The sequence below is a fragment of the Neoarius graeffei genome, chromosome 6, assembly GCF_027579695.1.
Source record: "Neoarius graeffei isolate fNeoGra1 chromosome 6, fNeoGra1.pri, whole genome shotgun sequence".
Taxonomy (NCBI): Eukaryota; Metazoa; Chordata; class Actinopteri; order Siluriformes; family Ariidae; genus Neoarius; species Neoarius graeffei.
Window position 1 is genome coordinate 92053770 of NC_083574.1, and position 25652 is coordinate 92079421.

Sequence of the window (25652 nt, forward strand, 5' to 3'; positions counted from 1 at the left end):
AGCGAGGACTGGCAACCAGCAGTGGGTTGCGCACCAGCTGATCAGAACTCCAATGGAAAAGAAGCGTGTTAGTAACTGTTTATCTCGATTGGCTGTAACCTTGTAAGTGAAATGTTTGGCAACAATAGCGTTGTAGCCTGCCTACCCCCCCCCCCCCCCCCCCCCAAAAAAAAACTCTTTGGATCTACACGATTCACACAAGTGACCTATTTTGGGACCAAAACGGCGAATTTCGCCGAAAGGTGAGGAGTTTGCATGTGTGTCACTTCCAGTGTTCCTGGGATAGACTTTGAATCCACCATGATCCTCAACAGAATAAAGAGTTCATAGAACATAAATTAACGTTTGAAAACAGAAGCTAAATAGTAATTGAAATAATGATGCTAAAAGAGCAGAAAAAGAAATGATAATTGTTAATTACTATACAGTATATTGGAGCTGTTTAATGTTTTCCAACATGACTCTTACCTGAATAGTAATGATCAATCAATCAATTACCGATGAAAAGAGAAGTCTTAGTACAAAACTTAATACATGTATTTTTAATAAAAAATATTTCAGTTCAGCAAACATTTTCACACTAAATGAAAATTTATATTTGTTTTTCCTATTTCAATTTGTCAAATAGCATCTGCTGAAAATTCATGGAATGGAGAAGGAAAATAACATCATTGCTGAAACTCTTTATTATCTCTATATCAACATTTGGTAAAAATCAGATGTTATAACAACAGATATCAATACCAATAAAATCCAGGCCTGTAAAATTCAAATATATCAAAGTACTGTAAAGCAAAGTGTGAGCACATTCTTAAACCCGCTCCCAAGGGTCTGATCAATTTGGGAGTCAAAGGGTTCTATAAAAGCCTAAGCAGAGGTAATGGTATTGAGGGGGGGATGAGAATGAGGTTTCTGCATACATGGCTATTTTTCACTCAAGTGAGAGCAGCTGATCCTCCATGCAGCTTATTAGGCCTGCACAATCCACCTAAACTCAGCAAAGATGGTGATGTAATGATTGGTGGTCTCTTTTCCTTCCATGTCAAATGGGACCAGACAATACATCTTTTTACATCTGAGCCCTGGCAGCCAAAATGCAGAAGGTGAGGGCACGTTAGGGGAATTTGAATTTGTGAGGAATGAGAGCATTGGTTTAAGATGTACTCATTTAAAGAATATCAGACATATTTTATTTAATTATTTACATTATGGCATACAATATATAAACTTGTTAATGTAGTACTGCTTATGGAGTTCATGAGAAAGATGTGTAGTTTTGTTTTCTTGACCCTGTAGCATAAGTTTCCGTGAATTTCAAAATGCACAAACAATGTTATTTGCCATTGAGGAAATCAACAACAGAACTGATATTCTTCCTGGTGTAAAAGTGGGTTATAGAATCTATGATGCATGTGGATCAGTAGAAATAACTACAAGATCTGCCTTGTCATTGGTTAATGGCAATGGAAAAAATACATCTGTAATGTCTTGCTCCAAGTCTGATACAGTTCAAGCAATCATAGGACAAGCATCATCAAGCCCTTCTCTTGCCATTTCTGCAACTGTGGGACCTTTGCATATACCTGTGGTAAGACTTAGAAAAAAACCCTCATTTTTTGATGGTAAATTAAGAACATGTTTAATAAGGATAGTAAAGTTTAAAGTAAATGATAAGTGATTGAAATCTATGTATTACAGGTCAGTCACTCTGCAACATGTGCATGCCTAAGTGACAAAAAGAAATACCCATCTTTCTTCAGAACTATTCCCAGTGATTACTACCAGAGCAGAGCTTTGGCTCAGTTGGTCAGGCATTTTGGCTGGACATGGGTAGGGGCCGTATGCAGTGATAATGACTATGGGAACAATGGCATAAATGAATTCATAATTGCAGCTAAAGAAGAGGGAATCTGTGTTGAATACTCAATGCCATTCTTTCGGATGGACCCCAGAGAAAAAATTCTGAAAGTAGTTGATATTATCAAGGCTTCAACCTCCAAAGTTATTGTAGCATTTGTCTCATATTCTGACCTTGGGGTTCTTCTAAAGGAAATGGCCTTACAGAACTTGACTGGGTTTCAGTGGATTGGAAGTGAGGACTGGATTTCGGATATCAACCCAGCTAGTTCTCAATGGCAGCATCTTCTGAAAGGATCCATGGGTTTTGCTATCCCAAAAGCTCAAATTAAGGGCCTTAGGCAATTTCTGACAAAGATTAATCCTGTTACTGATGCAGCTATTTACAAAGAGTTATGGGAGGCAATATTTGAATGTAAACTTCCCACAAAAGAAAATACTGAGATAAAACAAATGTGCAAAGGTAATGAAAGTCTCAGTGAAGTTCAAAACCTTTATACAGATGTTTCAGAATTACGAGTCGCAAATAATGTTTACAAGGCTGTTTATGCTGTGGTTTATGCCCTGCATAACATACTTAACTGTTCAAAGAAAGACAGTGAACAAACACGTCACATTTCATGCGCAAACATAACAGATAGCAAACCGTGGCAGGTAAGTATAACAAGAAGATAGTATTGTGAAAATGATGTACTTATATTTATGATGGGAGAGTCTGCAATGCTTTATTTAGGTATTCAGTGAGTTGAAAAAGCTCCATTTCACAACTACAGCTGGAGAGGATGTATACTTTGACAAAAATGGAGACCCAGCAGCAAGGTATGAACTGCTGAACTGGCAACAAGAGAAAGATGGTAAAATAGTGGTTGTTAAAGTCGGCTTCTATGATGGCTCTTTGCAAACAGATCTTCAGCTGTCATTTAACAACATCAGCATAACCTGGGCCAACAGCAAAGCACAGGCAAATTACAATACCTATATGCTCAGAATATCTCTCTCTCTGTCTCTCTCTGTGTGTATATACATATTTCTTATTTTCAGGTACCAGTCTCTGTGTGTAGTCCAAGTTGTCCCCTGGGCTCAAGGAAGGCTGTGCAGAAAGGAAGGCCAATCTGCTGTTTTGACTGTATTCCTTGTGCAGAGGGGGAAATCAGTAATGTCACAGGTATAATGAACAATGTTTTGTATCAATGATGCATGCAAGTTTCAAAACTATTTTTTCCATAAACACAATAGAATTGCAGACACCTAAACTGTTATTCCTTTTCTCTTTTCATAGATTCTCTAACTTGTACCATGTGCCCACCTGAACTATGGTCTAATAACAGAAAAGATACCTGTGTCATAAAGCTGGTGGAATTCCTGTCATTTGAGGAAATAATGGGAAACATTCTGGTATCCTTTTCTTTGTTAGGAGTGTCTTTCACCATCTGCATTGCAGTAATTTTCTTTAAACACAAGGACACACCAATCGTTCGAGCAAATAATTCTGAACTGAGCTTCTTGCTGCTCTTCTCTCTGACTCTGTGTTTCCTCTGTTCACTTACATTTATTGGTCAGCCCTCTGAGTGGTCCTGTATGTTGCGCCACACAGCATTTGGGATCATATTTGTCCTCTGCATCTCCTGCATTCTGGGGAAAACTGTAGTAGTGTTAATGGCCTTCAGAGCTACACTTCCAGGGAGTGATGTCATGAAATGGTTTGGGCCTCAACAGCAGAGACTCAGTGTACTTGCCTTCACTCTTGTACAGGTCATTATTTGTGTACTGTGGTTAACATTTTCCCCTCCTTTTCCCTACAAAAATATGAAATACTATAAGGAGAAGATCATATTAGAATGTCATGTCGGCTCAGCAATCGGGTTCTGGGCTGTGCTGGGTTATATAGGACTCCTGGCTCTATTCTGTTTTATTTTGGCTTTTCTGGCCCGGAAACTGCCTGACAATTTCAATGAAGCCAAATTCATCACATTCAGCCTACTCATATTCTGTGCAGTTTGGATCACCTTTATTCCTGCTTATGTCAGCTCTCCTGGAAAATTCACTGTAGCTGTAGAGATATTTGCCATTTTAGCATCAAGCTTTGGTTTACTATTCTGCATATTTCTTCCAAAGTGTTATATAATCATACTGAAATCAGAGAAGAACACTAAAAAGCAAATGATGGCTAAAGCACCTATTAAATGATTAAACTGTTGAAGTAGCCTATATTCAAATGATTAAAATATACACCATATTTAAATGCATGTTCTACACAGCAAATTCCTCAGTGTTGAATTAACACTTTCAGAGTTAATTTGTGTCCAATTGGACCTATATAAACACAGTAGGGTGTTAAATCAACACTCTGGGTGTTAATTCAACACTGGGGATTTTGCTGTGTAGTTTAAATGAAAGCCTTTAACATGGATTTGCATAAACAGCTACTATTTCCATAATTGTAAATAAACTGCTATCTATAGTCTGACTTTGCAGCATCATTTGCATGTAGTTAGTGGATAATGCATTAAGTATTATTACATATCCATGGTTTGTGTTTTTGCATCTTTTGAGACAGTTTTTATCACAAAATATTGCCTTTCTTTAAATTATGTTGGTCCCCAGCTTAAGCCAGAAAGAGACCCTGCTGACATAGACCATAATCTGAGTAACAAAGAAAGAAAGAAAGAAACAAATAAATAAATTAAAATTAAATAATTATCATACCACACACAAGATGTGTATTTCCATACATTATAAGCATATTGTCAAAGGCCTGTTATCAATAAAAATAGCTGTACCCATGCAGGGTAATGGACAGGTTTATATACCCTTTGGTTTAACTTTCCTGCATTGGAATCTGATTTAACCTGTGACAAATTCAGCAACTGGGCCCTGTCCAAATCCACTGCAATCTAACAAACTTCACATGTATATAGCCTATGAAATTATTACAGTGATAAATTTAAAATATTCAAAATCAGACTTATTTTCACCAGTCTATTACAGCTGAAAAATATAATAATAATAATAATAATAATAATAATAATAATAATAATAATAATAATAATGTAGTGGGTCCCGGCTTGGTCTCCACTGACAGATATATAGATAATCCTCTGAAAGGAGCTGGAAATATAAGAGGTCCAGAGGTCACCAACTGTTTGGGGTGTTTTGTTTTTCAAAGCTAGCACTGCGTCGAGATCTTTGGGGTCAACTCGAACTCCCTCGGCCAACACCAAGCGTCCAACATAGCGAACCTCCTTCTGGAACATCTTGCACTTCTCCGCCCGTAGCTTCACCTCATGGTGCTGCAGTGCTTGGAGAACCTTTTGAATCACCTCCACGTGGTCACGGAAGGATCTGGAGTAGCACAGTAAGTCATCCAGGTACGGAATGCAGCACTCATCTCTCAGGGAGCCCAACATCATCTTCATGCTCCTCTGGAAAGCTGCAGGTGCATTAGAAAGTCCAAATGGGATCCTTATCCACTCATAAAGCCCCCAGGGGGTGATGAAGGCAGTGAGATGGTGCGACCCTTCTGCTATAAACCCCTGGTGGTAAGCTCTACCTTGGTCAAGTATGCTGAACATTGAATACCCACCCAGCATGTCTGTCAAATCCTGTATTTGCAGCAGTGGATGCCTGTCAGGTACAGTTTTTTGGTTTAGGAGGCGATAATCTATACAGAGGCGCAGGGTGCCGTCCTTCTTCCTCACACACACCACTGGGGCAGAGTAGGCAGACTTAGATTAATCACTATCCATCCCTTTACAATAAAATCTTGAATGTACTCCTTTACCTCTTTAAACAGTGGTTTGGAAATGGATGTGTATGCTCTCTGCACAGGGACATCGTCTTTGAGGTTGATCACCATTTGCAGATTTGGGATACAGCCAATGTCATCTCCATCCCTTGCAAAGGTGTTTGACTCCTCATACAGCATCTTTCTAGCAGCCTCCTGCTGTTCTTCCTCCAGGTGGTCGAGGTTTACAGGGGGGTGCCACAGAGGTGAGTCTGAGCAGCTGACATGAACGGTGGTGACCTCACTGACAATTGCTGCAGGCTGTGATTTGTCCAGGATATCTGCCTCCACAACATTTCCAACATGCTGCAGGATCCCTAGAGTTGTTTTACGTGGTATTGTGATGTCATGATTAGTGTTGTTACCAATTGGGATTGTGACATAGGGCTTGGTTGGGTTCTGGATTTGTAACAAACCTGGCCCTGCATCCCACTGTCCAGACGACAGACTGTCTTCATCTGTTTCAAACAACACTAATCGGGTAGAGGCATCCATGTTTGATGGGACCGGGCACTTCACCCACGATACTTGACCAGCTGGGAGTACGATGTCTTTGGCCCCTGTTCTCATACGTCCCTGCTGCATGACCAACTTTGACGTCTGAACAAAGTTGACAAGAGCTTCAGTTGTTTCACTGGGGACAGATATGGCATTGCTAAGAAGGCTAACAAGTATTGGCATTAGCTTCTCTGGTTGGCCACAAATTAACACTTCCAAAACGTTAAAGCCAATCAATGGTCTGTCCATGGAGTAGCTGCTGATGAGGAATGGGACACTAATGGACAGGTTGGGGTCCAAATTTCCCAGTAAGTTCACTGTAATAGCTACCCATCCATCATATGGAATGAGACCACCATTTGCTGCAATGATCTTCAGTTCCTCCTCCCCTAAGATCTCAGAAACTGGGTGAATGCTGAGGTCAGGTAAGTATTCATCTTTCCAGGGATGGCTGACTATACTGACTTGTGACCCAGAGTCAAGCAATGAGGTGACTGCTGAGCCATTTAGATAGCTCTGAACTAGTGCCTTTTCACCAACAGCTCTAGCTTTAGCTACACGTGGTAGTTGAGGAGGGGGCTGAGCTACCTGGGTGCAGTGACTTTGTGTGCTTGTCATTACTGGGGTCGAGGGTGAGGAGGGGCATGTTTTGTCATTCTTGGCCTCACTTACTGGTTGGGACTTACTTCCAGACTCGGCCACTAGATGTCCCCCTCCAGTGGCCGGTTGAAGTTTCCCTGTCTCTTTGGCCGTTTCAGACAGCCTGCTGCACGGTGTCATTCATCTCCACATATGAAACAATGTTTACAGTCCTGTCTGTCTTGTTCCACACAGCTTGGACAACCATAGTTGTTTCCACATTTAGATTGTGTCCTATTTTGACTGTACTGGCGCCCATTGTGAGTTAGCTGTTGGTTTTGTTTTTGCATGGTCATAACCAGTCTGGTGAGTTCCTCCACTTTGGTCGTGAGGTCTCTCAGGGGATCCGGTTTTGTTTGGTTTAACTTGGACTCTAAACTCCCTGACTTTGTGCTAGGTTTCTTTCCCACATCAGGCTCAAGCTGTGCGCTGTGTGCATTTGTTGCAGTCTGTTGGCGGGTAGAGCCAAGTCTTTTCATTCTCTCATTTTCTTCACTGGTGATTTTCACCACATGACAAAGGATCATCTCATCGGTGACTCCACTGCTTGACAACAAAGGTTTGAGTTCTCTGCGGATGTCAGTGTGTTTGTGTCCAAAACCTTGGTATACTGTATGCAGGAAAACATCTTGTACTGCAGCTGCCGAGTATTTAATGTCAGTGTCAGCCAGTTTTGATGTGAATTGGATGCGTTGTTTTAAACCTATGACCCGGTAGAGAAATTGTTGTGGTGTCTCGTTCTCATCCTGTTTCATGCACATCAACTCTTGGAATAACTCTGTGCTGTCTTTTTCTCTTAGGTGAGTTTGGAGAAACCCCTTGAGTTCAGTCACTGTTATGTCATCTTTGTTTATCAACATCTCTTTGAAGATGCCTGGTCTTATGATTTTGAGCACCCCACGAACAATCTGAGTCGGAAAATCCCTCCCCGATTCCATCATCAATTTGCTTGCAGACATTATTGTAACTGATGTCAGAGGATTGATCACCGACCTGACCGCCTTGCACTTTAAACTCTCTCCTGGGTAGGTAACTGAGTTCCCTCAAGGACACCATCCCCTCACGAGCTGACTGGGAGGCAGGCTCACCCGGTGGATTGCTGCTCGGCTGACCTGGCAAGACAGAGGGTGGGGGCATATGTGTCTGTGGCAGTGTGGCACGTGCTGGTATACACTGTATGAGTTTCTTGCTCAGCTCTTCGTAGCTAGCGAGCACTTTAAGCAGATCATTGTTCGCTGTGTCAGGTGCATTTAACACTGTAGCTTTAACTGAGCCTAAATCTGGTACAGCAATATCACTAGGTGATGCAGTACTGACTGAAATAGGTGTGTGGTGACTCTGAATGCGAGTGTCTGTGGTGATTTCAGGAGGTGTTTGGATAATGACAGAACCATCAGAAGAACCAACAAGGTCAACAAGCTTTTTACCACTCTGCTCAGTATGTAACTCAGAATCGCTCTTTACATTTAGCAGTAACAAATCATCATCACGACATTTCACTATATCATCAGTAACATCTTTTAACATCAGCAACTGTACCATTCCCTCGTCCTCTGTTTCGAGTAACCGCTTACTATACATGAACGAGTTGATGTAGTCGTAACATCCCTCCTGGTCCCCCTCCTTAAGCTCTGACTGGTCCGCATCCAACTCTGGGTCCACCGCTCTGGCAACCCGAAGAAGCTCTTTAGCTGACAAGGTGAGCAGGCCCTTCCTGATGTCCCACACCAGGCTCTTCCTCCCACCCTTAGACATGATGGCTCCTCGTTTCCCTCACGGCTGGCAACACCACTCGAGGATGGCACAGTCGGCTCTGGCTCACAGACCTCCACTCGTCCATGGTCACAGTCCCCACAGCTGGATAGGGTTGTTGGTCTATGGCTGGATGATGCAGCCCTCCCTCCTAGTTGTTGATCAGCATTGTCATTGACATCACTCAACTTCCGATCCAATAGATGGCACTGAAGACTATCCCAGATGAGCCCCCAAGAATCTGTAGCAGGTCCCGGCTTGGTCTCCACTGACAGATATATAGATAATCCTCTGAAAGGAGCTGGAAATATAAGACAGAAATCAGCGAAGCAGGACAACTGTTGCTCATTTTCCATTCATCTGGATTATGTTTATTTTCACTTTCATTTTAACCTTTTCACTGCAATCATGAATTATTTCTGTTATTATGTCTGCATTAAAGCACTGGTATTAACCATTTTAGATAACATTCACATTAAATGTATATACTTTCATATTTTCAATAAATAAATGTATCAATGTATTCTGCCCACCAACTTTTTTAAGTCTGTTCTTCATCTTATAATTACAGATGTGCTTCAAATTATAAATACATCCTTGGAGACTGGCGTTGTTCCTGTGTCCCTAAAAAAGGCTGTTGTAAAGCCCCTTCTTAAAAAAAATAATCTGGATCCTTCAGTGTTAAATAACTACAGGCCAATATCAAATCTACCATTCATCGGGAAAATCCTGGAAAAAATTGTCTTCAATCAATTAACTGCCTTCTTGATATCAAACAGCCGTTTTGATAATTTTCAGTCAGGATTTCATGCCAATCATAGCACTGAAACAGCGTTGATTAAAGTTATAAATGACATACGTCTTAATACTGATGCAGGCAAAACATCGGTCCTGGTATTACTGGACCTCAGTGCAGCTTTTGATACTGTTGATCACAACATACTGCTATATCGACTTGAACACTGGGTTGGATTGACTGGTAAAGTTATCAATTGGTTAAAATCGTACTTAAAAGATAGAAGCTTCTTTGTTACCCTGGGAAATTGTTCCTCAACGTCAATGCCCTTGACCTGTGGTGTCCCCCAGGGGTCGATTCTTGGACCATTACTTTTCAACCTTTATATGCTCCCACTTGGGCAAATTATCAATAAAAATTCAATTTTGTATCACTGCTATGCAGATGATACCCAAATTTATTTTGCTCTATCACCAAATGACTATGCCCCCCTTGAATGTCTCTACCAGTGCATCGATCAAATCAATAGCTGGATGTCATAAAATTTTCTTCAGTTGAACACAGATAAAACAGAAGTAATTCTATTTGGAAAAAAAGATGAAAGACTCAGGATTACCACTATTCTTGACACAAAAGGGATTAAAACTAAAGAAATGGTTAAAAATCTTGGTGTTTTCATTGACAGCGAGCTAAACTTTGACAGTCACATGAAAGCAATCACTAAAACGGCATTTTATCACCTAAAAAACATTTCCAAACTAAGAGGACTTATGTCAAAAAATGATCTGGAAAAACTAATACATGCCTTCATCTCTAGTAGGGTTGATTACTGCAATGGCCTTTTCACAGGCCTGCCAAAAAAGACCATCAAACGACTTCAGCTGGTTCAAAATGCAGCGGCTAGGGTTCTCACACGAACAAAAAGAACAGAGCACATTACTCCAATTCTAAGGTCCCTTCACTGGCTTCCAGTAAGCTACAGAATTGACTTTAAAGCATTGCTGCTGGTGTACAAATCTCTAAATGGTACAGGGCCCAATTACCTCTCTGATATGTTGCAGCGGCCTAACCCAATCAGATCTACCAGATCGCAACAGAAAAATTTACTATTAAAACCAGTTGTTAAAACAAAGTGTGGTGAAGCAGCTTTTAGCTACTATGCAGGACATCTATGGAACCAACTGCCAGAGGACATTAAAAATGCTCCTGCTGTTGGCAGCTTCAAATCGAGGTTAAAGACCAAGCTGTTTTCAGATGCTTTCTGTTAAATAATTAATATTTTTACATTTTTTATAATCTTTACTTTCTCTGCATGTTTTAAATTTACTTTAATTTTATTCTATTTTATTCCGCTGGTTTCTTTTTCTTTTTCTCCTTTTTTTCTTTTTGGCATTTTATTATTTTATTTCTACTGTTGTTTAATTCTTATTATTTTCTTTTAATTCTTTTAATTAATTGTTTTAGATTAAAAATAAAATTATTTTATGTAATTTTATTTCTCTATTGTTTACTGTTTTTGTTTTTGCTTCTGTAAAGCACATTGGACTGCCATTGTGTATGAAATGTGCTATATAAATAAACTTGCCTTGCCTTGCCATCAAAATTAGTATCAAACCAAAGATAAACATTTTCCCTTTTAATCATGTCATCTGTCTATCACCAATCATGTATACACTTTTCTCTCAAACACACATCATTATCTCTCATCAAAAGAGTATTTTCTTTAACTGTACATAAAGTACATTAAGTGCTCACTTAATATAACAGAATAAATCTCTCTTGCAGTTAAACTAGTTCACATTTACACAACTGAACACAAACTGAAATAATAAACATGGCTGACTCATAGCTTGCCGCTTTAACCCGTGAACTTATTGTTTACAACTGACGTGTGCCCTTCACCAAGGCTGCAGCCATAGCTGGCCTTAACCTGCACATTAGCATTAGCTTCAGCATTTCAAGCAATGCACTACACACACACAACTGGTTTTCACACAGTACAGTAATAGCCCACAAATGCCCAATTCGAATAATGTGCCACACACACACTGATTTTCACACATACAGTAATAACCTACAAATGCCCAGGAGCTGAAAGAAACAAAGGAAAGTAAACATTTGGCTACAGTGTCGGATGCCATTTTCCCCACTACAATAGTCACGTACCGTGACACTTTACATTATTTACACACTTAACAAGCTTCTAGCTTATAGACCACACATCACCGGGGATTCATATTAGCTTATAAACATCTGAAGTCTCAGAAAAGGTGAGTAATTAACCTGGAAATATAAGACAGAAATCAGCGAAGCAGGACAACTGTTGCTCATTCTCCATTCATCTGGATTATGAGCCCCACTTTCGCGATGCATTGCAAAGAGTCCCAGTGACGCCGCCAGTAAGTGCTGCCTCCCAGTGTCCATTTCACACAACAGTATGTCATTGTGTGTTTCTCTGTGTGACTTCTTATTCTGAATTAGACAGACTACAATAAAATAATACAATAGCAATAAACCAAAAAGTGACTCTCAGAGGAAATGAAACAATAATAATAATAATCTCAACAAAACACATATTTTGTGAGTATTACAATAATAATAATAATAATAATAATAATAATAATAATAATAATAAAAGAAACGTCTTATAAAATGTTCCTTCAAAGTTGTTTTCTGCTTGTCTTCATAAAAAAAATTCCCACACAAACTAAAGAACTGGTTGAGCTGGTCAAGGGCTGTGACCAGATTTTGAGTAGAGAACATAAGTAACCAATATGATTAGTAAATAAATGTCATTGGCACATTTATTATTGCAATACATAAGAAAGGGCACTGCATTAAAAGCTATATACAGATGTTCATTTCACAGCATTGGAGTGGTTGTCATCTGCTACTGTGATGCAATCTATCATAAAGAGAGTCTTGTTTCCAAAGTCACTTTTGGTTTTGACCTGAATTATCAAGTTCATGTCTAACGTCTAGGTCACTTATCTTTTCCCAAATCCACATCACAAATATCTAAAAATGTCCCATTCTGGTTATTATTATTATTATTATTATTATTATTATTATTATTGTTGTTGTTGTTGTTGTTGTTATGTGTATATTTTATTTATTTTAAGTAAAAACTAACATCAACTAAATAAATCTAGTAATTATGTATTTGTTTTCTAAGTGGCTTATCCAAGTAATGTGATTGTAAATCAAAATGATTTAGCAAATTCAGATAGATAGATAGATAGATAGATAGATAGATAGATAGATAGATAGATTATTAGCTCCCTGCTCATTGGGCAAAAAAGTAAACTTGATTGAGTGTGAAGATAATGGGATCAAAAGAGTCTCCAAGAACTTTTGGACAAAAATGGAGGAAGGGGCACAGCATCTGTTTGGCAATGCATTTTGCAGCCTTTCTTTAATATGTTATTGTAGTGGTTAGTTGGATGATGCCAAGTTGCATTGCTTCACTTTACACAAAGGATACAATGCCATTATATTGACATATTGACAAAGCTCTGCATGCTGTAAGGGTCGGGGCTTGATGGAGGAACAAACTTTCATACCATTGGGAAATGGTCATCAAGATCACCTGGTCTGATGTAGTCCATGTCCATATTCTTCTTGAATATTCTTGTAGAGTGATTAAATGTATTCATTTAATCCATTTTAAGGGAAGAAAAATTGAGGGTGGTCAGGAATGTTTGTAGTGCATATACTAGTGCATCTAAAAAATTAGAATATTTTGAAAAAGGTTTTTTTTTTTGTAATTTAATTCAAAAGGGGGAACTTTCATATATTCTATTTACATTGCATGCAAAATTAAATATTTCAAGTCCTTTTTTGCGGGCGGCACGGTGGTGTAGTGGTTAGCGCTGTCGCCTCACAGCGAGAAGGTCCTGGGTTCGAGCCCCGGGTCCGGGGAGGGCCTTTCTGTGCGGAGTTTGCATGTTCTCCCCGTGTCCGTGTGGGTTTCCTCCGGGTGCTCCGGTTTCCCCCACAGTCCGAAGACATGCAGGTTAGGTTAACTGGTGACTCTAAATTGACCGTAGGTGTGGGTGTGAATGGTTGTCTGTGTCTATGTGTCAGCCCTGTGATGACCTGGCGACTTGTCCAGGGTGTACCCCGCCTTTCACCCGTAGTCAGCTGGGATAGGCTCCAGCTTGCCTGCGACCCTGTAGAAGGATGAAGTGGCTAGAGATGAGAAGTCCTTTTTTGTTTAAAGTTTGATGATTATAACTGATAGCTCAAGGAAATCAGAAATCCAGTATCTTAACTTATTTGAATATTTCATTTCATGTATGTGTGTGTGAAAATACAGTTATCAAACCACACACCACATGTGTATTTCCATATATTCTAAGTGTACTCTTAATTGCTTGTCATCAATAAAAGTACCTCTTCCCATGCAGGTTAGTGGACTGGTTTTTATAACCTTCGGTTTAATTTCTTACATGGAAATCTGATTTAATCTTTGACAAATTCAGCAACTGGGTCCTGTCCAATATTGCTATGCTTTAACACACTTCATATGCATATATCCTGTGAAATTATTTGAGTGATGAGGTAAATTTAAAAGATCCAAAATCATACTTATTTCCACCAGTCGATTTCAGCTGAAACATATATTAATAAGTAAGATGAAGACCGAATAAAGTGTTCCGTCAAAGTTGTTTTTTGCTTGTCTTCGTAAAAATCCCCCAAACAAACTAAAAAACTGGTTGAGCTGGTCAAGGACTGTGACCAGGTTTTATACATATTTATCATATCATATATTTATCATATAAATATAATAAGAAATAAGTTGCATTGCGGCGGCACGGTGGTGTAGTGGTTAGCGCTGTTGCCTCACAGCAAGAAGGTCCAGGTTCGAGCCCCGTGGCCGGCGAGGGCCTTTCTGTGCGGAGTTTGCATGTTCTCCCCGTGTCCGCGTGGGTTTCCTCCGGGTGCTCCGGTTTCCCCCACAGTCCAAAGACATGCAGGTTAGGTTAACTGGTGACTCTAAATTGACCATAGGTGTGAATGGTTGTCTGTGTCTGTCTGTCAGCCCTGTGATGACCTGGCGACTTGTCCAGGGTGTACCCCGCCTTTTGCCCATAGTCAGCTGGGATAGGCTCCAGCTTGCCTGCGACCCTGTAGAAGGATAAAGCGGCTAGAGATAATGAGATGAGATGAGACATACACAATAGCTTTTGAATCTGTTCCTAATAAGCGAATGTGTTCACCTTGCAAAATAATAAATGATGGACCACAAAACCAGGGGTGGCACAGTGCTGTAGTGTTTAGCACTGTCACCTAGCAGCAAGAAGGTCCTGGGTTCGAACCCAGTGGCTGATGAAGGCCTTTCTGTGTGGAGTTTGCATGTTCTCCCCGTGTCTGTGTGGGTTTCCTCTGGGTATTCTGGTTTACCCCACAGTCCAAAGACATGCAGGTTAGGCTAATTGGTTGCTCTAAATTGACTGTGGGTGTGAATGGTTGTTTGTCTCTATGTGCCAGCCCTGTGATGACCTGGTGACTTATCCAGGGTGTACCCTGCCTCTTGCCCATCATCAGCTGGGATAGGCTCCAGCTTGCCTGCGACCCTACATAGGATAAGTGGCTACAGATAATGGATGGATGGACCACAAAACCAGGATCATTGTCTACTACTAGGATGCAATCTGCCAGAAAGAGTCTTGTTTACAAAGTCCCTTTTGGTTTAAATTACCAAGTTGATGTTTAACCTGCAGGTCACTTAACTTTTCACAAATCCACATCACAAATATCTGAAAATGTCACATTAGAGTTTATTATTATTATTATTATTATTATTATTATTATTATCTATCCATCCATTATCTGTAGCTGGTTATCCTGTTCTACAGGTTTGCAGGCAAGCTGGAGCCTATCCCAGCTGATTATGGCCGAGAGGTGGGGTAACCCTGGACAAGTCGCCAGATCATTGCAGGGCTGATACAAAGAGACAAACAACCAGTCACACTCACATTCACACCTATGGTCAATTTAGAGCCACCAATTAGCTTTACCTGCATGCCTTTGGACTGTGGGGGTAACTGAAGCACCCAGAGGAAACCCACGCAGATACGGGGAGAACATGCAAACTCCACACAGAAAGGCCCCCTTCGGCCACTGGGCTCGAACCCAGAACCTTCTTGCTGTGAGGTGACAGTGCTAACCACTACACCACTGTGCTGCTATTATTATTATTATTATTATTATTGCAGGACAAGTTTCCAGTCATGTTTGGCAAGTGCCTGTGTGTCTTTATGCTGTGAGAGTTGGCCCACTGGCACGGTGGTGTAGTGGTTAGCGCTGTCGCCTCACAGTAAGAAGGTCCTGGGTTCGAGCCCCCGGGCCGGCGAGGGCCTTTCTGTGTGGAGTTTGCATGTTCTCCCCGTGTCCGCGTGGGTTTCCTCCGGGTGCTCCGGTTTCCCCCACAGTCCAAAGACATGCAGGTTAGGTTAACTGGTGACTCTAAATTGACCGTAGGTGTGAATGGTTGTCTATGTGTCAGCCCTGTGATGACCTGGCGACTTGTCCAGGGTGTACCCCGCCTTTCGCCCGTAGTCAGCTGGGATAGGCTCCGGCTTGCCTGCGACCCTGTAGAAGGATGAAGCGGCTAGAGATAATGAGATGAGATGAGATGAGTTGGCCCACAAGTAAATGGAAGCCTGTTTCGAAAAGATGCGAGTCTAATGTTTTGACTGCACACCATCCCCACCAGGAAAAATTATGAACAAAACAAAGAACAGAGTACTGCTTACCCTTTTGGTACTTTCAACCAAATGAAAAAAAAGCACATTGGGGACATATATTACTTAAATACCATGTTCCTATTGAGACCTAATTAAATGTGTTTTTAAATTTTATTTTCAGATAAACAGATATGGGAAATGTAGTGAACTCTATTTTCTCCTTTGGTCTTCCACTCTCATCCTGTTACTTGCAACAGTGCTTGGGGTCAAATTTGGTCCTATTCACAATTGCAGCTGGACAGATAGAAGGAGTGAGAGCATTCCATGTTTGCCAGAGAGATTGTGTCTTCACAAGAAAACAGAAATCACACAATGATGCAGGTTTTTATGCTAGGCTACCATTGACCCTAAATGTTTTAGATTAAATGGAAATCAAATATCAAACATGTCACTTCAGATATTTTGAATCTGAAAATGTTGACAATTGATAAACGATGAATATACTGACAGTGAAATGATGCATGCAATTTAAAGTGCAGGAATGTTTTTTTCTGCAAGAAAATATAAAGGAGTTGCTGAAAAATACAGATACAGAGGTGATTGGGGAAACATTGTCAGTATCTCTTTTTTTTGTTGTTTTTTCATTCTTTAACATTCATGAGAAACAGTGTGAATATACACAATCATCATGTGGAATTTTAGCTATGTGGATAAAGTTTGGGTAATAGGCCTTCATTCCTTTCATCTTCATGTACACAGGCACAGATTGGTACAGCATGAGCACATAACTGGTAGCACTCCGATTACAGCTAGTGCTTGATTAAGTCCAATATAATCAAGTGCAGGACTACAAAGCTCTTCATGAACTTTAGAAATTATTCTCTGTCACGACAGAAAGGCACCATCCAGTGAAGAGTGTACTCACACCTCCCGAAAAAGGTGTTTTGGCGATGTTAATTACTCCTACAGTGTGTGTGTGTGTGTGTGTGCATCAGTGATGGGAATAACGGCGTTAGAATAAACGGCGTTACTAACGGCGTTACTTTTTTTAGTAACGAGTAATCTAACTAATTACTTTTTACATCGTTATAACGCCGTTCCCGTTACTTACAATAAAATACTATGCGTTACTTTATTAAAGCTGTTCTCATCTGGCACGCTGCTCGCTCAGCCTTTCTTTACTCTGCTTTAGTGTGGGGCGGGGAGACGCGAGACAACGGCACAGTAAGCCAATCAGAGTAGATTTGGACAACATATGTAGGTAGGCCACGCCTACTGCACTACTGCGCACGCTTTCAATCGGAAGAGCCAGCGATGGCGAGCGGTCAGCCCAGCACTGCGCTTTCACACTGGAAATACAGCCAGCACTTTTCATTACTTGAAATAAAAGGCAAGAGTGTTTACGTGCAATGCACATTATGTCGAGGAACAAAGCGTTTGTCCTCGTCAGTGGCCAGTAATTAGTAACATAATTTTAATAACTGCAAAAATATATTACATTTGATAGATGTCTTATCTCACATTGTCATATATTAATATAGTGTAGATAATGTTACTAACTGGTTCTGTTAAGTGTCCATTTCAGTCATTAAACACATTTAACATTCACTTTTATTATGATTACACTAATTGAATTTGATTTTTTTTTGGGGGGGGGGAACAAAATGTAACGGAATAATTACTTTCCCTGGTAATTAGTTACTTTTATGACAAAGTAACTCCGTTACTAACTCAGTTACTTTTTGGGAAAAGTAACTAGTAACTATAACTAATTACTTTTTGAAAGTAACGTGCCCAGCACTGGTGTGCATGGTACCCCGTGAGGGACGATTGGCCGAATCAGGGCATATTCCTGTCTCACTTCCAGCGTTCCTAGGATAGACTTTGGATCCACCATGATCCTCAACAGAATAAAGAGTTCATAGAACATAAATTAACGTTTGAAAACAGAAGCTAAATAGTAATTGAAATAATGATGCTAAAAGAGCAGAAAAATAAATGATAATTGTTAATTACTATATATTGGAGCTGTTTAATTTTTTCCAACATGACTCTTACCTGAATAGTAATGATCAATCAATCAATTACAGATGAAAAGAGAAGTCTTAGTGACATATTATTGCATGAAGTAAAAACTTAATACATGTATTTTTAATAAAAAATATTTCAGTTCAGCAAACATTTTCACACTAAATGAAAATTTATATTTGTTTTTCCTATTTCAATTTGTCAAATAGCATCTGCTGAAAATTCAAGGAATGGAGAAGGAAAATAACATCTTTGCTGAAACTCTTTTTATTATCTCTATATCAACATTTGGTAAAAATCAGATGTTATAACAACAGATATCAATACCAATAAAATCCAGGCCTGTAAAATTCAAATATATCAAAGTACTGTAAAGCAAAGTATGAGCACATTCTTAAACCCGCTCCCAAGGGTCTGATCAATTTGGGAGTCAAAGGGTTCTATAAAAGCCTAAGCAGAGGTAATGGTATTGAGGGGGGATGAGAATGAGGTTTCTGCATACATGGCTATTTTTCACTCAAGTGAGAGCAGCTGATCCTCCATGCAGCTTATTAGGCCTGCACAATCCACCTAAACTCAGCAAAGATGGTGATGTAATGATTGGTGGTCTCTTTTCCTTCCATGTCAAATGGGACCAGACAATACATCTTTTTACATCTGAGCCCTGGCAGCCAAAATGCAGAAGGTGAGGGCACATTAGGGGAATTTGAATTTGTGAGGAATGAGTGCATTGGTTTAAGATGTACTCATTTTAAGAATATCAGACATATTTTATTTAATTATTTACATTATGGCATACAATATATAAACTTGTTAATGTAGTAGTGCTTATGGAGTTCATGAGAAAGATTTTTTGTTTTCTTGATCCTGTAGCATAAGTTTCCGTGAATTTCAAAATGCACAAACAATGTTATTTGCCATTGAGGAAATCAACAACAGAACTGATATTCTTCCTGGTGTAAAAGTGGGTTATAGAATCTATGATGCATGTGGATCAGTAGAAATAACTACAAGATCTGCCTTGTCCTTGGTTAATGGCAATGGAAAAAATACATCTGTAATGTCTTGCTCCAAGTCTGATACAGTTCAAGCAATCATAGGACAAGCATCATCAAGCCCTTCTCTTGCCATTTCTGCAACTGTGGGACCTTTGCATATACCTGTGGTAAGACTTAGAAAAAAAACAACTAATTTTTTGATGTTAAATTAAGAACATGTTTAATAATGAAAGTAAAGTTTAAAGTAAATGATAAGTGATTGAAATCTATGTATTACAGGTCAGTCACTTTGCAACATGTGCATGCCTAAGTGACAAAAAGAAATACCCATCTTTCTTCAGAACTATTCCCAGTGATTACTACCAGAGCAGAGCTTTGGCTCAGTTGGTCAGGCATTTTGGCTGGACATGGGTAGGGGCCGTATGCAGTGATAATGACTATGGGAACAATGGCATAAATGAATTCATCATTGCAGCTAAAGAAGAAGGAATCTGTGTTGAATACTCAATGCCATTCTTTCGGATGGACCCCAGAGAAAAAATTCTGAAAGTAGTTGATATTATCAAGGCTTCAACCTCCAAAGTTATTGTAGCATTTGTCTCATATTCTGACCTTGGGGTTCTTCTAAAGGAAATGGCCTTACAGAACTTGACTGGGTTTCAGTGGATTGGAAGTGAGGACTGGATTTCGGATATCAACCCAGCTAGTGCTCAATGGCAGCATCTTCTGAAAGGATCCATGGGTTTTGCTATCCCAAAAGCACAAATTAAGGGCCTTAGGCAATTTCTGACAAAGATTAATCCTGTTACTGATGCAGCTATTTACAAAGAGTTATGGGAGACAATATTTGAATGTAAACTTCCCACAAAAGAAAATACTGAGATAAAACAAATGTGCAAAGGTAATGAAAGTCTCAGTGAAGTTCAAAATCTTTATACAGATGTTTCAGAATTACGAGTCGCAAATAATGTTTACAAGGCTGTTTATGCTGTGGTTTATGCCCTGCATAACATACTTAACTGTTCAAAGAAAGACAGTGAACAAACACGTCACATTTCATGTGCAAACATAACAGATAGCAAACCGTGGCAGGTAAGTATAACAAGAAGATAGTATTGTGAAAATGATGTTCTTATATTTATGATGGGAGAGTCTGCAATGCTTTATTTAGGTATTCAGTGAGTTGAAAAAGGTCCATTTCACAACTACAGCTGGAGAGGATGTATACTTTGATAAAAATGGAGACCCAGCAGCAAGGTATGAACTGCTGAACTGGCAACAAGAGAAAGATGGTAAAATAGTGGTTGTTAAAGTCGGCTTCTATGATGGCTCTTTGCAAACAGATCTTCAGCTGTCATTTAACAACATCAGCATAACCTGGGCCAACAGCAAAGCACAGGCAAATTACAATACCTATATGCTCAGAATATCTCTCTCTCTGTCTCTCTCTGTGTGTATATACATATTTCTTATTTTCAGGTACCAGTCTCTGTGTGTAGTCCAAGTTGTCCCCTGGGCTCAAGGAAGGCTGTGCAGAAAGGAAGGCCAATCTGCTGTTTTGACTGTATTCCTTGTGCAGAGGGGGAAATCAGTAATGTCACAGGTATAATGAACAATGTTTTGTATCAATGATGCATGCAAGTTTCAAAACTATTTTTTCCATAAACACAGTAGAATTGCAGACACCTAAACTGTTATTCCTTTTCTCTTTTCATAGATTCTCTAACTTGTACCATGTGCCCACCTGAACTATGGTCTAATAACAGAAAGGATACCTGTGTCATAAAGCTGGTGGAATTCCTGTCATTTGAGGAAATAATGGGAAACATTCTGGTATCCTTTTCTTTGTTAGGAGTGTCTTTCACCATCTGCATTGCTGTAATTTTCATTAAACACAAGGACACACCAATCGTTCGAGCAAATAATTCTGAACTGAGCTTCTTGCTGCTCTTCTCTCTGACTCTGTGTTTCCTCTGTTCACTTACATTCATTGGTCAGCCCTCTGAGTGGTCCTGTATGTTGCGGCACACAGCATTTGGGATCATATTTGTCCTCTGCATCTCCTGCATTCTGGGGAAAACTGTAGTAGTGTTAATGGCCTTCAGAGCTACACTTCCAGGGAGTGATGTCATGAAATGGTTTGGGCCTCTACAGCAGAGACTCAGTGTACTTGCCTTCACTCTTGTACAGGTCATTATTTGTGTACTGTGGTTATCATTTTCCCCTCCTTTTCCCTACAAAAATATGAAATACTATAAGGAGAAGATCATATTAGAATGTCATGTCGGCTCAGCAATCGGGTTCTGGGCTGTGCTGGGTTATATAGGAGTCCTCGCTCTATTCTGTTTTATTTTGGCTTTTCTGGCCCGGAAACTGCCTGACAACTTCAATGAAGCCAAATTCATCACATTCAGCCTACTCATATTCTGTGCAGTTTGGATCACCTTTATACCTGCTTATGTCAGCTCTCCTGGAAAATTCACTGTAGCTGTAGAGATATTTGCCATTTTAGCATCAAGCTTTGGTTTACTATTCTGCATATTTCTTCCAAAGTGTTATATAATCATACTGAAATCAGAGAAGAACACTAAAAAGCAAATGATGGCTAAAGCACCTATTAAATGATTAAACTGTTGAAGTAGCCCATATTCAAATGATTAAAATATACACCATATTTAAATGCATGTTCTAGTTTAAATGAAAGCCTTTAACATGGATTTGCATAAACAGCTACTATTTCCATAATTGTAAATAAACTGCTATCTATAGTCTGACTTTGCAGCATCATTTGCATGTAGTTAGTGGATAATGCATTAAGTATTATTACATATCCATGGTTTGTGTTTTTGCATATCTTTTGAGACAGTTTTTATCACAAAATATTGCTTTTCTTTAAATTATGTTGGTCCCCAGCTTAAGCCATAAAGAGACCCTGCTGACATAGACCATAATCTGAGTAACAAACAAACAAACAAACAAATAAATAAATGAAAATTAAATAATTATCATACCACACACATGTGTATTTCCATACATTATAAGCATATTGCCAAAGGCCTGTTATCAATAAAAATAGCTGTACCCATGCAGGGTAATGGACAGGTTTATATACCCTTTGGTTTAACTTTCCTTCATTGGAATCTGATTTAACCTGTGACAAATTCAGCAACTGGGCCCTGTCCAAATCCACTGTAATCTAACAAACTTCACATGTATATAGCCTATGAAATTATTACAGTGATAATGTAAATTTAAAATATTCAAAATCAGACTTATTTTCACCAGTCTATTACAGCTGAAAAATATAATAATAATAATAATAATAATAATAATAATAATAATAATAATAATAATGTAGCGGGTCCCGGCTTGGTCTCCACTGACAGATATATAGATAATCCTCTGAAAGGAGCTGGAAATATAAGACAGAAATCAGTGAAGCAGGACAACTGTTGCTCATTCTCCATTCATGTGGATTATGTTTATTCTCACTTTCATTTTAACCTTTTCACTGCAATCATGAATTATTTCTGTTATTATGTCTGCATTAAAGCACTGGTATTAACCATTTTAGATAACATTCACATTAAATGTATATACTTTCATATTTTCAATAAATAAACATATCAAAATTTGTATCAAACGAAAGATAAACATTTTCCCTTTTAATCATGTCATCTGTCCATCCCCAATCATGTATACACTTTTCTCTCAAACACACATCTTCATTATCTCTCATCAAAAGAGTATTTTCTTTAACTGTACATAAAGTACATTAAGTGCTCACTTAATATAACAGAATAAATCTCTCTTGCAGTTAAACTAGTTCACGTTTACACAACTGAACACAAACTGAAATAATACACATGGCTGACTCATAGCTTGCCGCTTTAACCCGTGAACTTATTGTTTACAACTGACGTGTGCCCTTGACCAAGGCTGCAGCCATAGCTGGCCTTAACCTGCACATTAGCATTAGCTTCAGCATTTCAAGCAATGCACTACACACACACAACTGGTTTTCACACAGTACAGTAATTGCCCACAAATGCCCAATTCGAATAATGTGCCACACACACACACTGATTTTCACACATGCAGTAATAATAATAATAATAAGTTCAATTTATGTAGCGCCTTTCACAAACCCAAGGATGCTTTACAAAAGAGTTACCACCAAAAAAAAAAAACTAGGAAGAATAATGTGAGGTAAAGAGAAAAGTTTTCAAGTTGGCTTTGAAGGAAGAGAGAGTGGAACAGTCATGAAGTGATTGTGGTAACAAGTTCCAAAGTTTAGGAGCAGCAACACTAAATGATCTGCCACCCATAGATGCCAATTTAAAACGTGGAACAGTCAGAAGTCCACAGACAGAAGATCTGAGGGAGCAGGAGGGACAGTACAAATGAATTAGCTCACAGAGATAGGAAGGAGCGAAACCATGAAGAGTTTCATAGGTTAAAAGCAAGATTTTGTATTTGATCCGGGAGATAACTGGCAACCAGTGCAGTTGCTGTAAAACAGGATTGATGTGAGCAGTACACTTGGTGAGTGTGAGGACTCTTGCTGCTGAGTTTTGGATGTACTGCAGGCGATTGAGCAATGTGGCAGGGAGACCATAAAAGAGAGAATTGCAATAGTCAAGGAGAGAAAAAATAAATGCATTGATCAACATATTGGCATCAGTTTCCAAGAGAAAAGGGCGGAGACGTGCAATATTGTGGAGGTGAAAGAAAGCATTCTTAGTAATTAGTTTAACCCTCATCCTACCATGCTATTTTACACCTTAATCTTACCATGTGGGGTCCGTTTGGACCCCAATACTTTTCTTTAAAATTAAAGCTTATAAAGACAAAATCACCAGATAAGTTTTGTTCAGAACATCTTGTATTAATAACAGCAATACACTAAAGGGCCCAAGGCATAAAGAACACACTTAACCTTCATCCTACCAGCCAATTTTACATACACAAACTACCAGGCGGGGTCCGTATGGACCCCAGGAGGGAATACCTTGAAATCAATGCAGTAAGAACCAATTCAATGCAGCAAACAGACATAACTTTATTGAAGAACAAAATCCACTATGGTTGAATATCAATGATGTATTATAAATGCAATAACATTGCAATAATATTGCAATAACTAGCATACATGTAGCAAATTATAGCACCACAAAAAAAAATTGGCATTATATACATGATTTTTGCAGCTCATGCAGCTGTAGAACATTCTGGATTACAACTTAGGTCTTTTCTTACAGAATTTAAAACAAAAAAGTAATTGTAAAATAATTTAGGGCTTTTGTTTTGCAGCCTGTGCTTATTGCAGCAGTGGGGTCCACACGGACCCCAAGAAGGAATGCCTTGGTAGTTTCATTATGGAACATAAAAGAAATAAAAGAAGTTAACTTTCAGTGTGCTATTCAATTATAAAATGAAAGACAGATAAACTTTACTCTGGGGTCCGGTTGGACCCCAGTAACAAATTAATTATACCTTCACAATGCAAAAAGCTGATCTTCCAGTGCTTTAGTGTTTTAATTAAGACATAAATTCAGACAAATTCATAAAACGGTGAGGCAGTATGTCACATATTTTTAAAATGGCAAACAAACATATAGGTGCGGGGTCCAGATGGACCCCACTTGGTAGGATGAAGGTTAAGATGGGGTTCAAACGTAAGGGTGGAGTCAAAGATAACTCCAAGGTTTTTTATAACTTGGGAAGGATGAATAGACACACCATCTACATCAATAGTAAAACTGGAGAAATTCTGAACCTGTCTTTTGGTACCTACTAATAGAACCTCCGTTTTGCCAGCATTAAGTTTAAGGCAGTTCTTACGCAGCCATTGCTTAAGGTCAGTGATGCAAGTCCTTAGCAGCTGAACAGAGGCTATGGAAGGGGTGATAGTGATGTAGATTTGAATATCATAAGCATAACAATGAAAGTTAAGGCCATGCTTACGAATAATCTGGCCTATAGGAGAAACATAGGCCAGGTGCTTTAGTGTTTTAATTAAGACATAAATTCTGACAAATTCATAAAACGGTGAGGCAGTATGTCACATATTTTTAAAATGGCAAACAAACATATAGGTGCAGGGTCCAGATGGACCCCACTTGGTAGGATGAAGGTTAAGATGGGGTTCAAACGTAAGGGTGGAGTCAAAGATAACTCCAAGGTTTTTTATAACTTGGGAAGGATGAATAGACACACCATCTACATCAATAGTAAAACTGGAGAAATTCTGAACCTGTCTTTTGGTACCTACTAATAGAACCTCCGTTTTGCCAGCATTAAGTTTAAGGCAGTTCTTATGCAGCCATTGCTTAAGGTCAGTGATGCAAGTCCTTAGCAGCTGAACAGAGGCTATGGAAGGGGTGATAGTGATGTAGATTTGAATATCATCAGCATAACAATGAAAGTTAAGGCCATGCTTACGAATAATCTGGCCTATAGGAGAAACATATAATATAAAAAGAAGGGGACCAAGGACAGAACCCATGAGGCACACCTTGAGCAACAGTAGCAGTGGATGATTTATGAACACCAATAGAAATAAACTGTTGCCTGTTTGCTAGATATGACTGAAACCAGGATAAAGCTAAGCCAGTAATACCAAAAGAAGATAGTCTGGAAATGAGTCTCTCATGATGTACAGTGTC

The 25652-nt window shown here is 39.2% G+C and overlaps 2 protein-coding genes across 2 annotated transcripts; both read left to right on the forward strand.

The window, feature by feature from the left end:
• Window positions 1–1309: 1309 nt before the first annotated feature.
• Window positions 1310–4044, forward strand: LOC132888413 (extracellular calcium-sensing receptor-like). Its single transcript, XM_060924463.1, has 5 exons — window positions 1310–1588; window positions 1699–2511; window positions 2591–2818; window positions 2899–3022; window positions 3137–4044. Exons 1-5 carry the CDS (start codon window positions 1331–1333, stop codon window positions 4042–4044), a joined length of 2331 nt encoding a protein of 776 aa, XP_060780446.1. The 5' UTR covers window positions 1310–1330.
• A 14526-nt stretch (window positions 4045–18570) lies between these two features.
• LOC132888414 (extracellular calcium-sensing receptor-like) lies at window positions 18571–21609 on the forward strand. The gene is made up of 6 exons (XM_060924464.1): window positions 18571–18671; window positions 18860–19151; window positions 19264–20076; window positions 20156–20383; window positions 20464–20587; window positions 20702–21609. The coding sequence occupies exons 1-6, from the start codon at window positions 18583–18585 to the stop codon at window positions 21607–21609; spliced, it is 2454 nt and encodes an 817-aa protein (XP_060780447.1). The 5' UTR covers window positions 18571–18582.
• Window positions 21610–25652: the final 4043 nt, after the last annotated feature.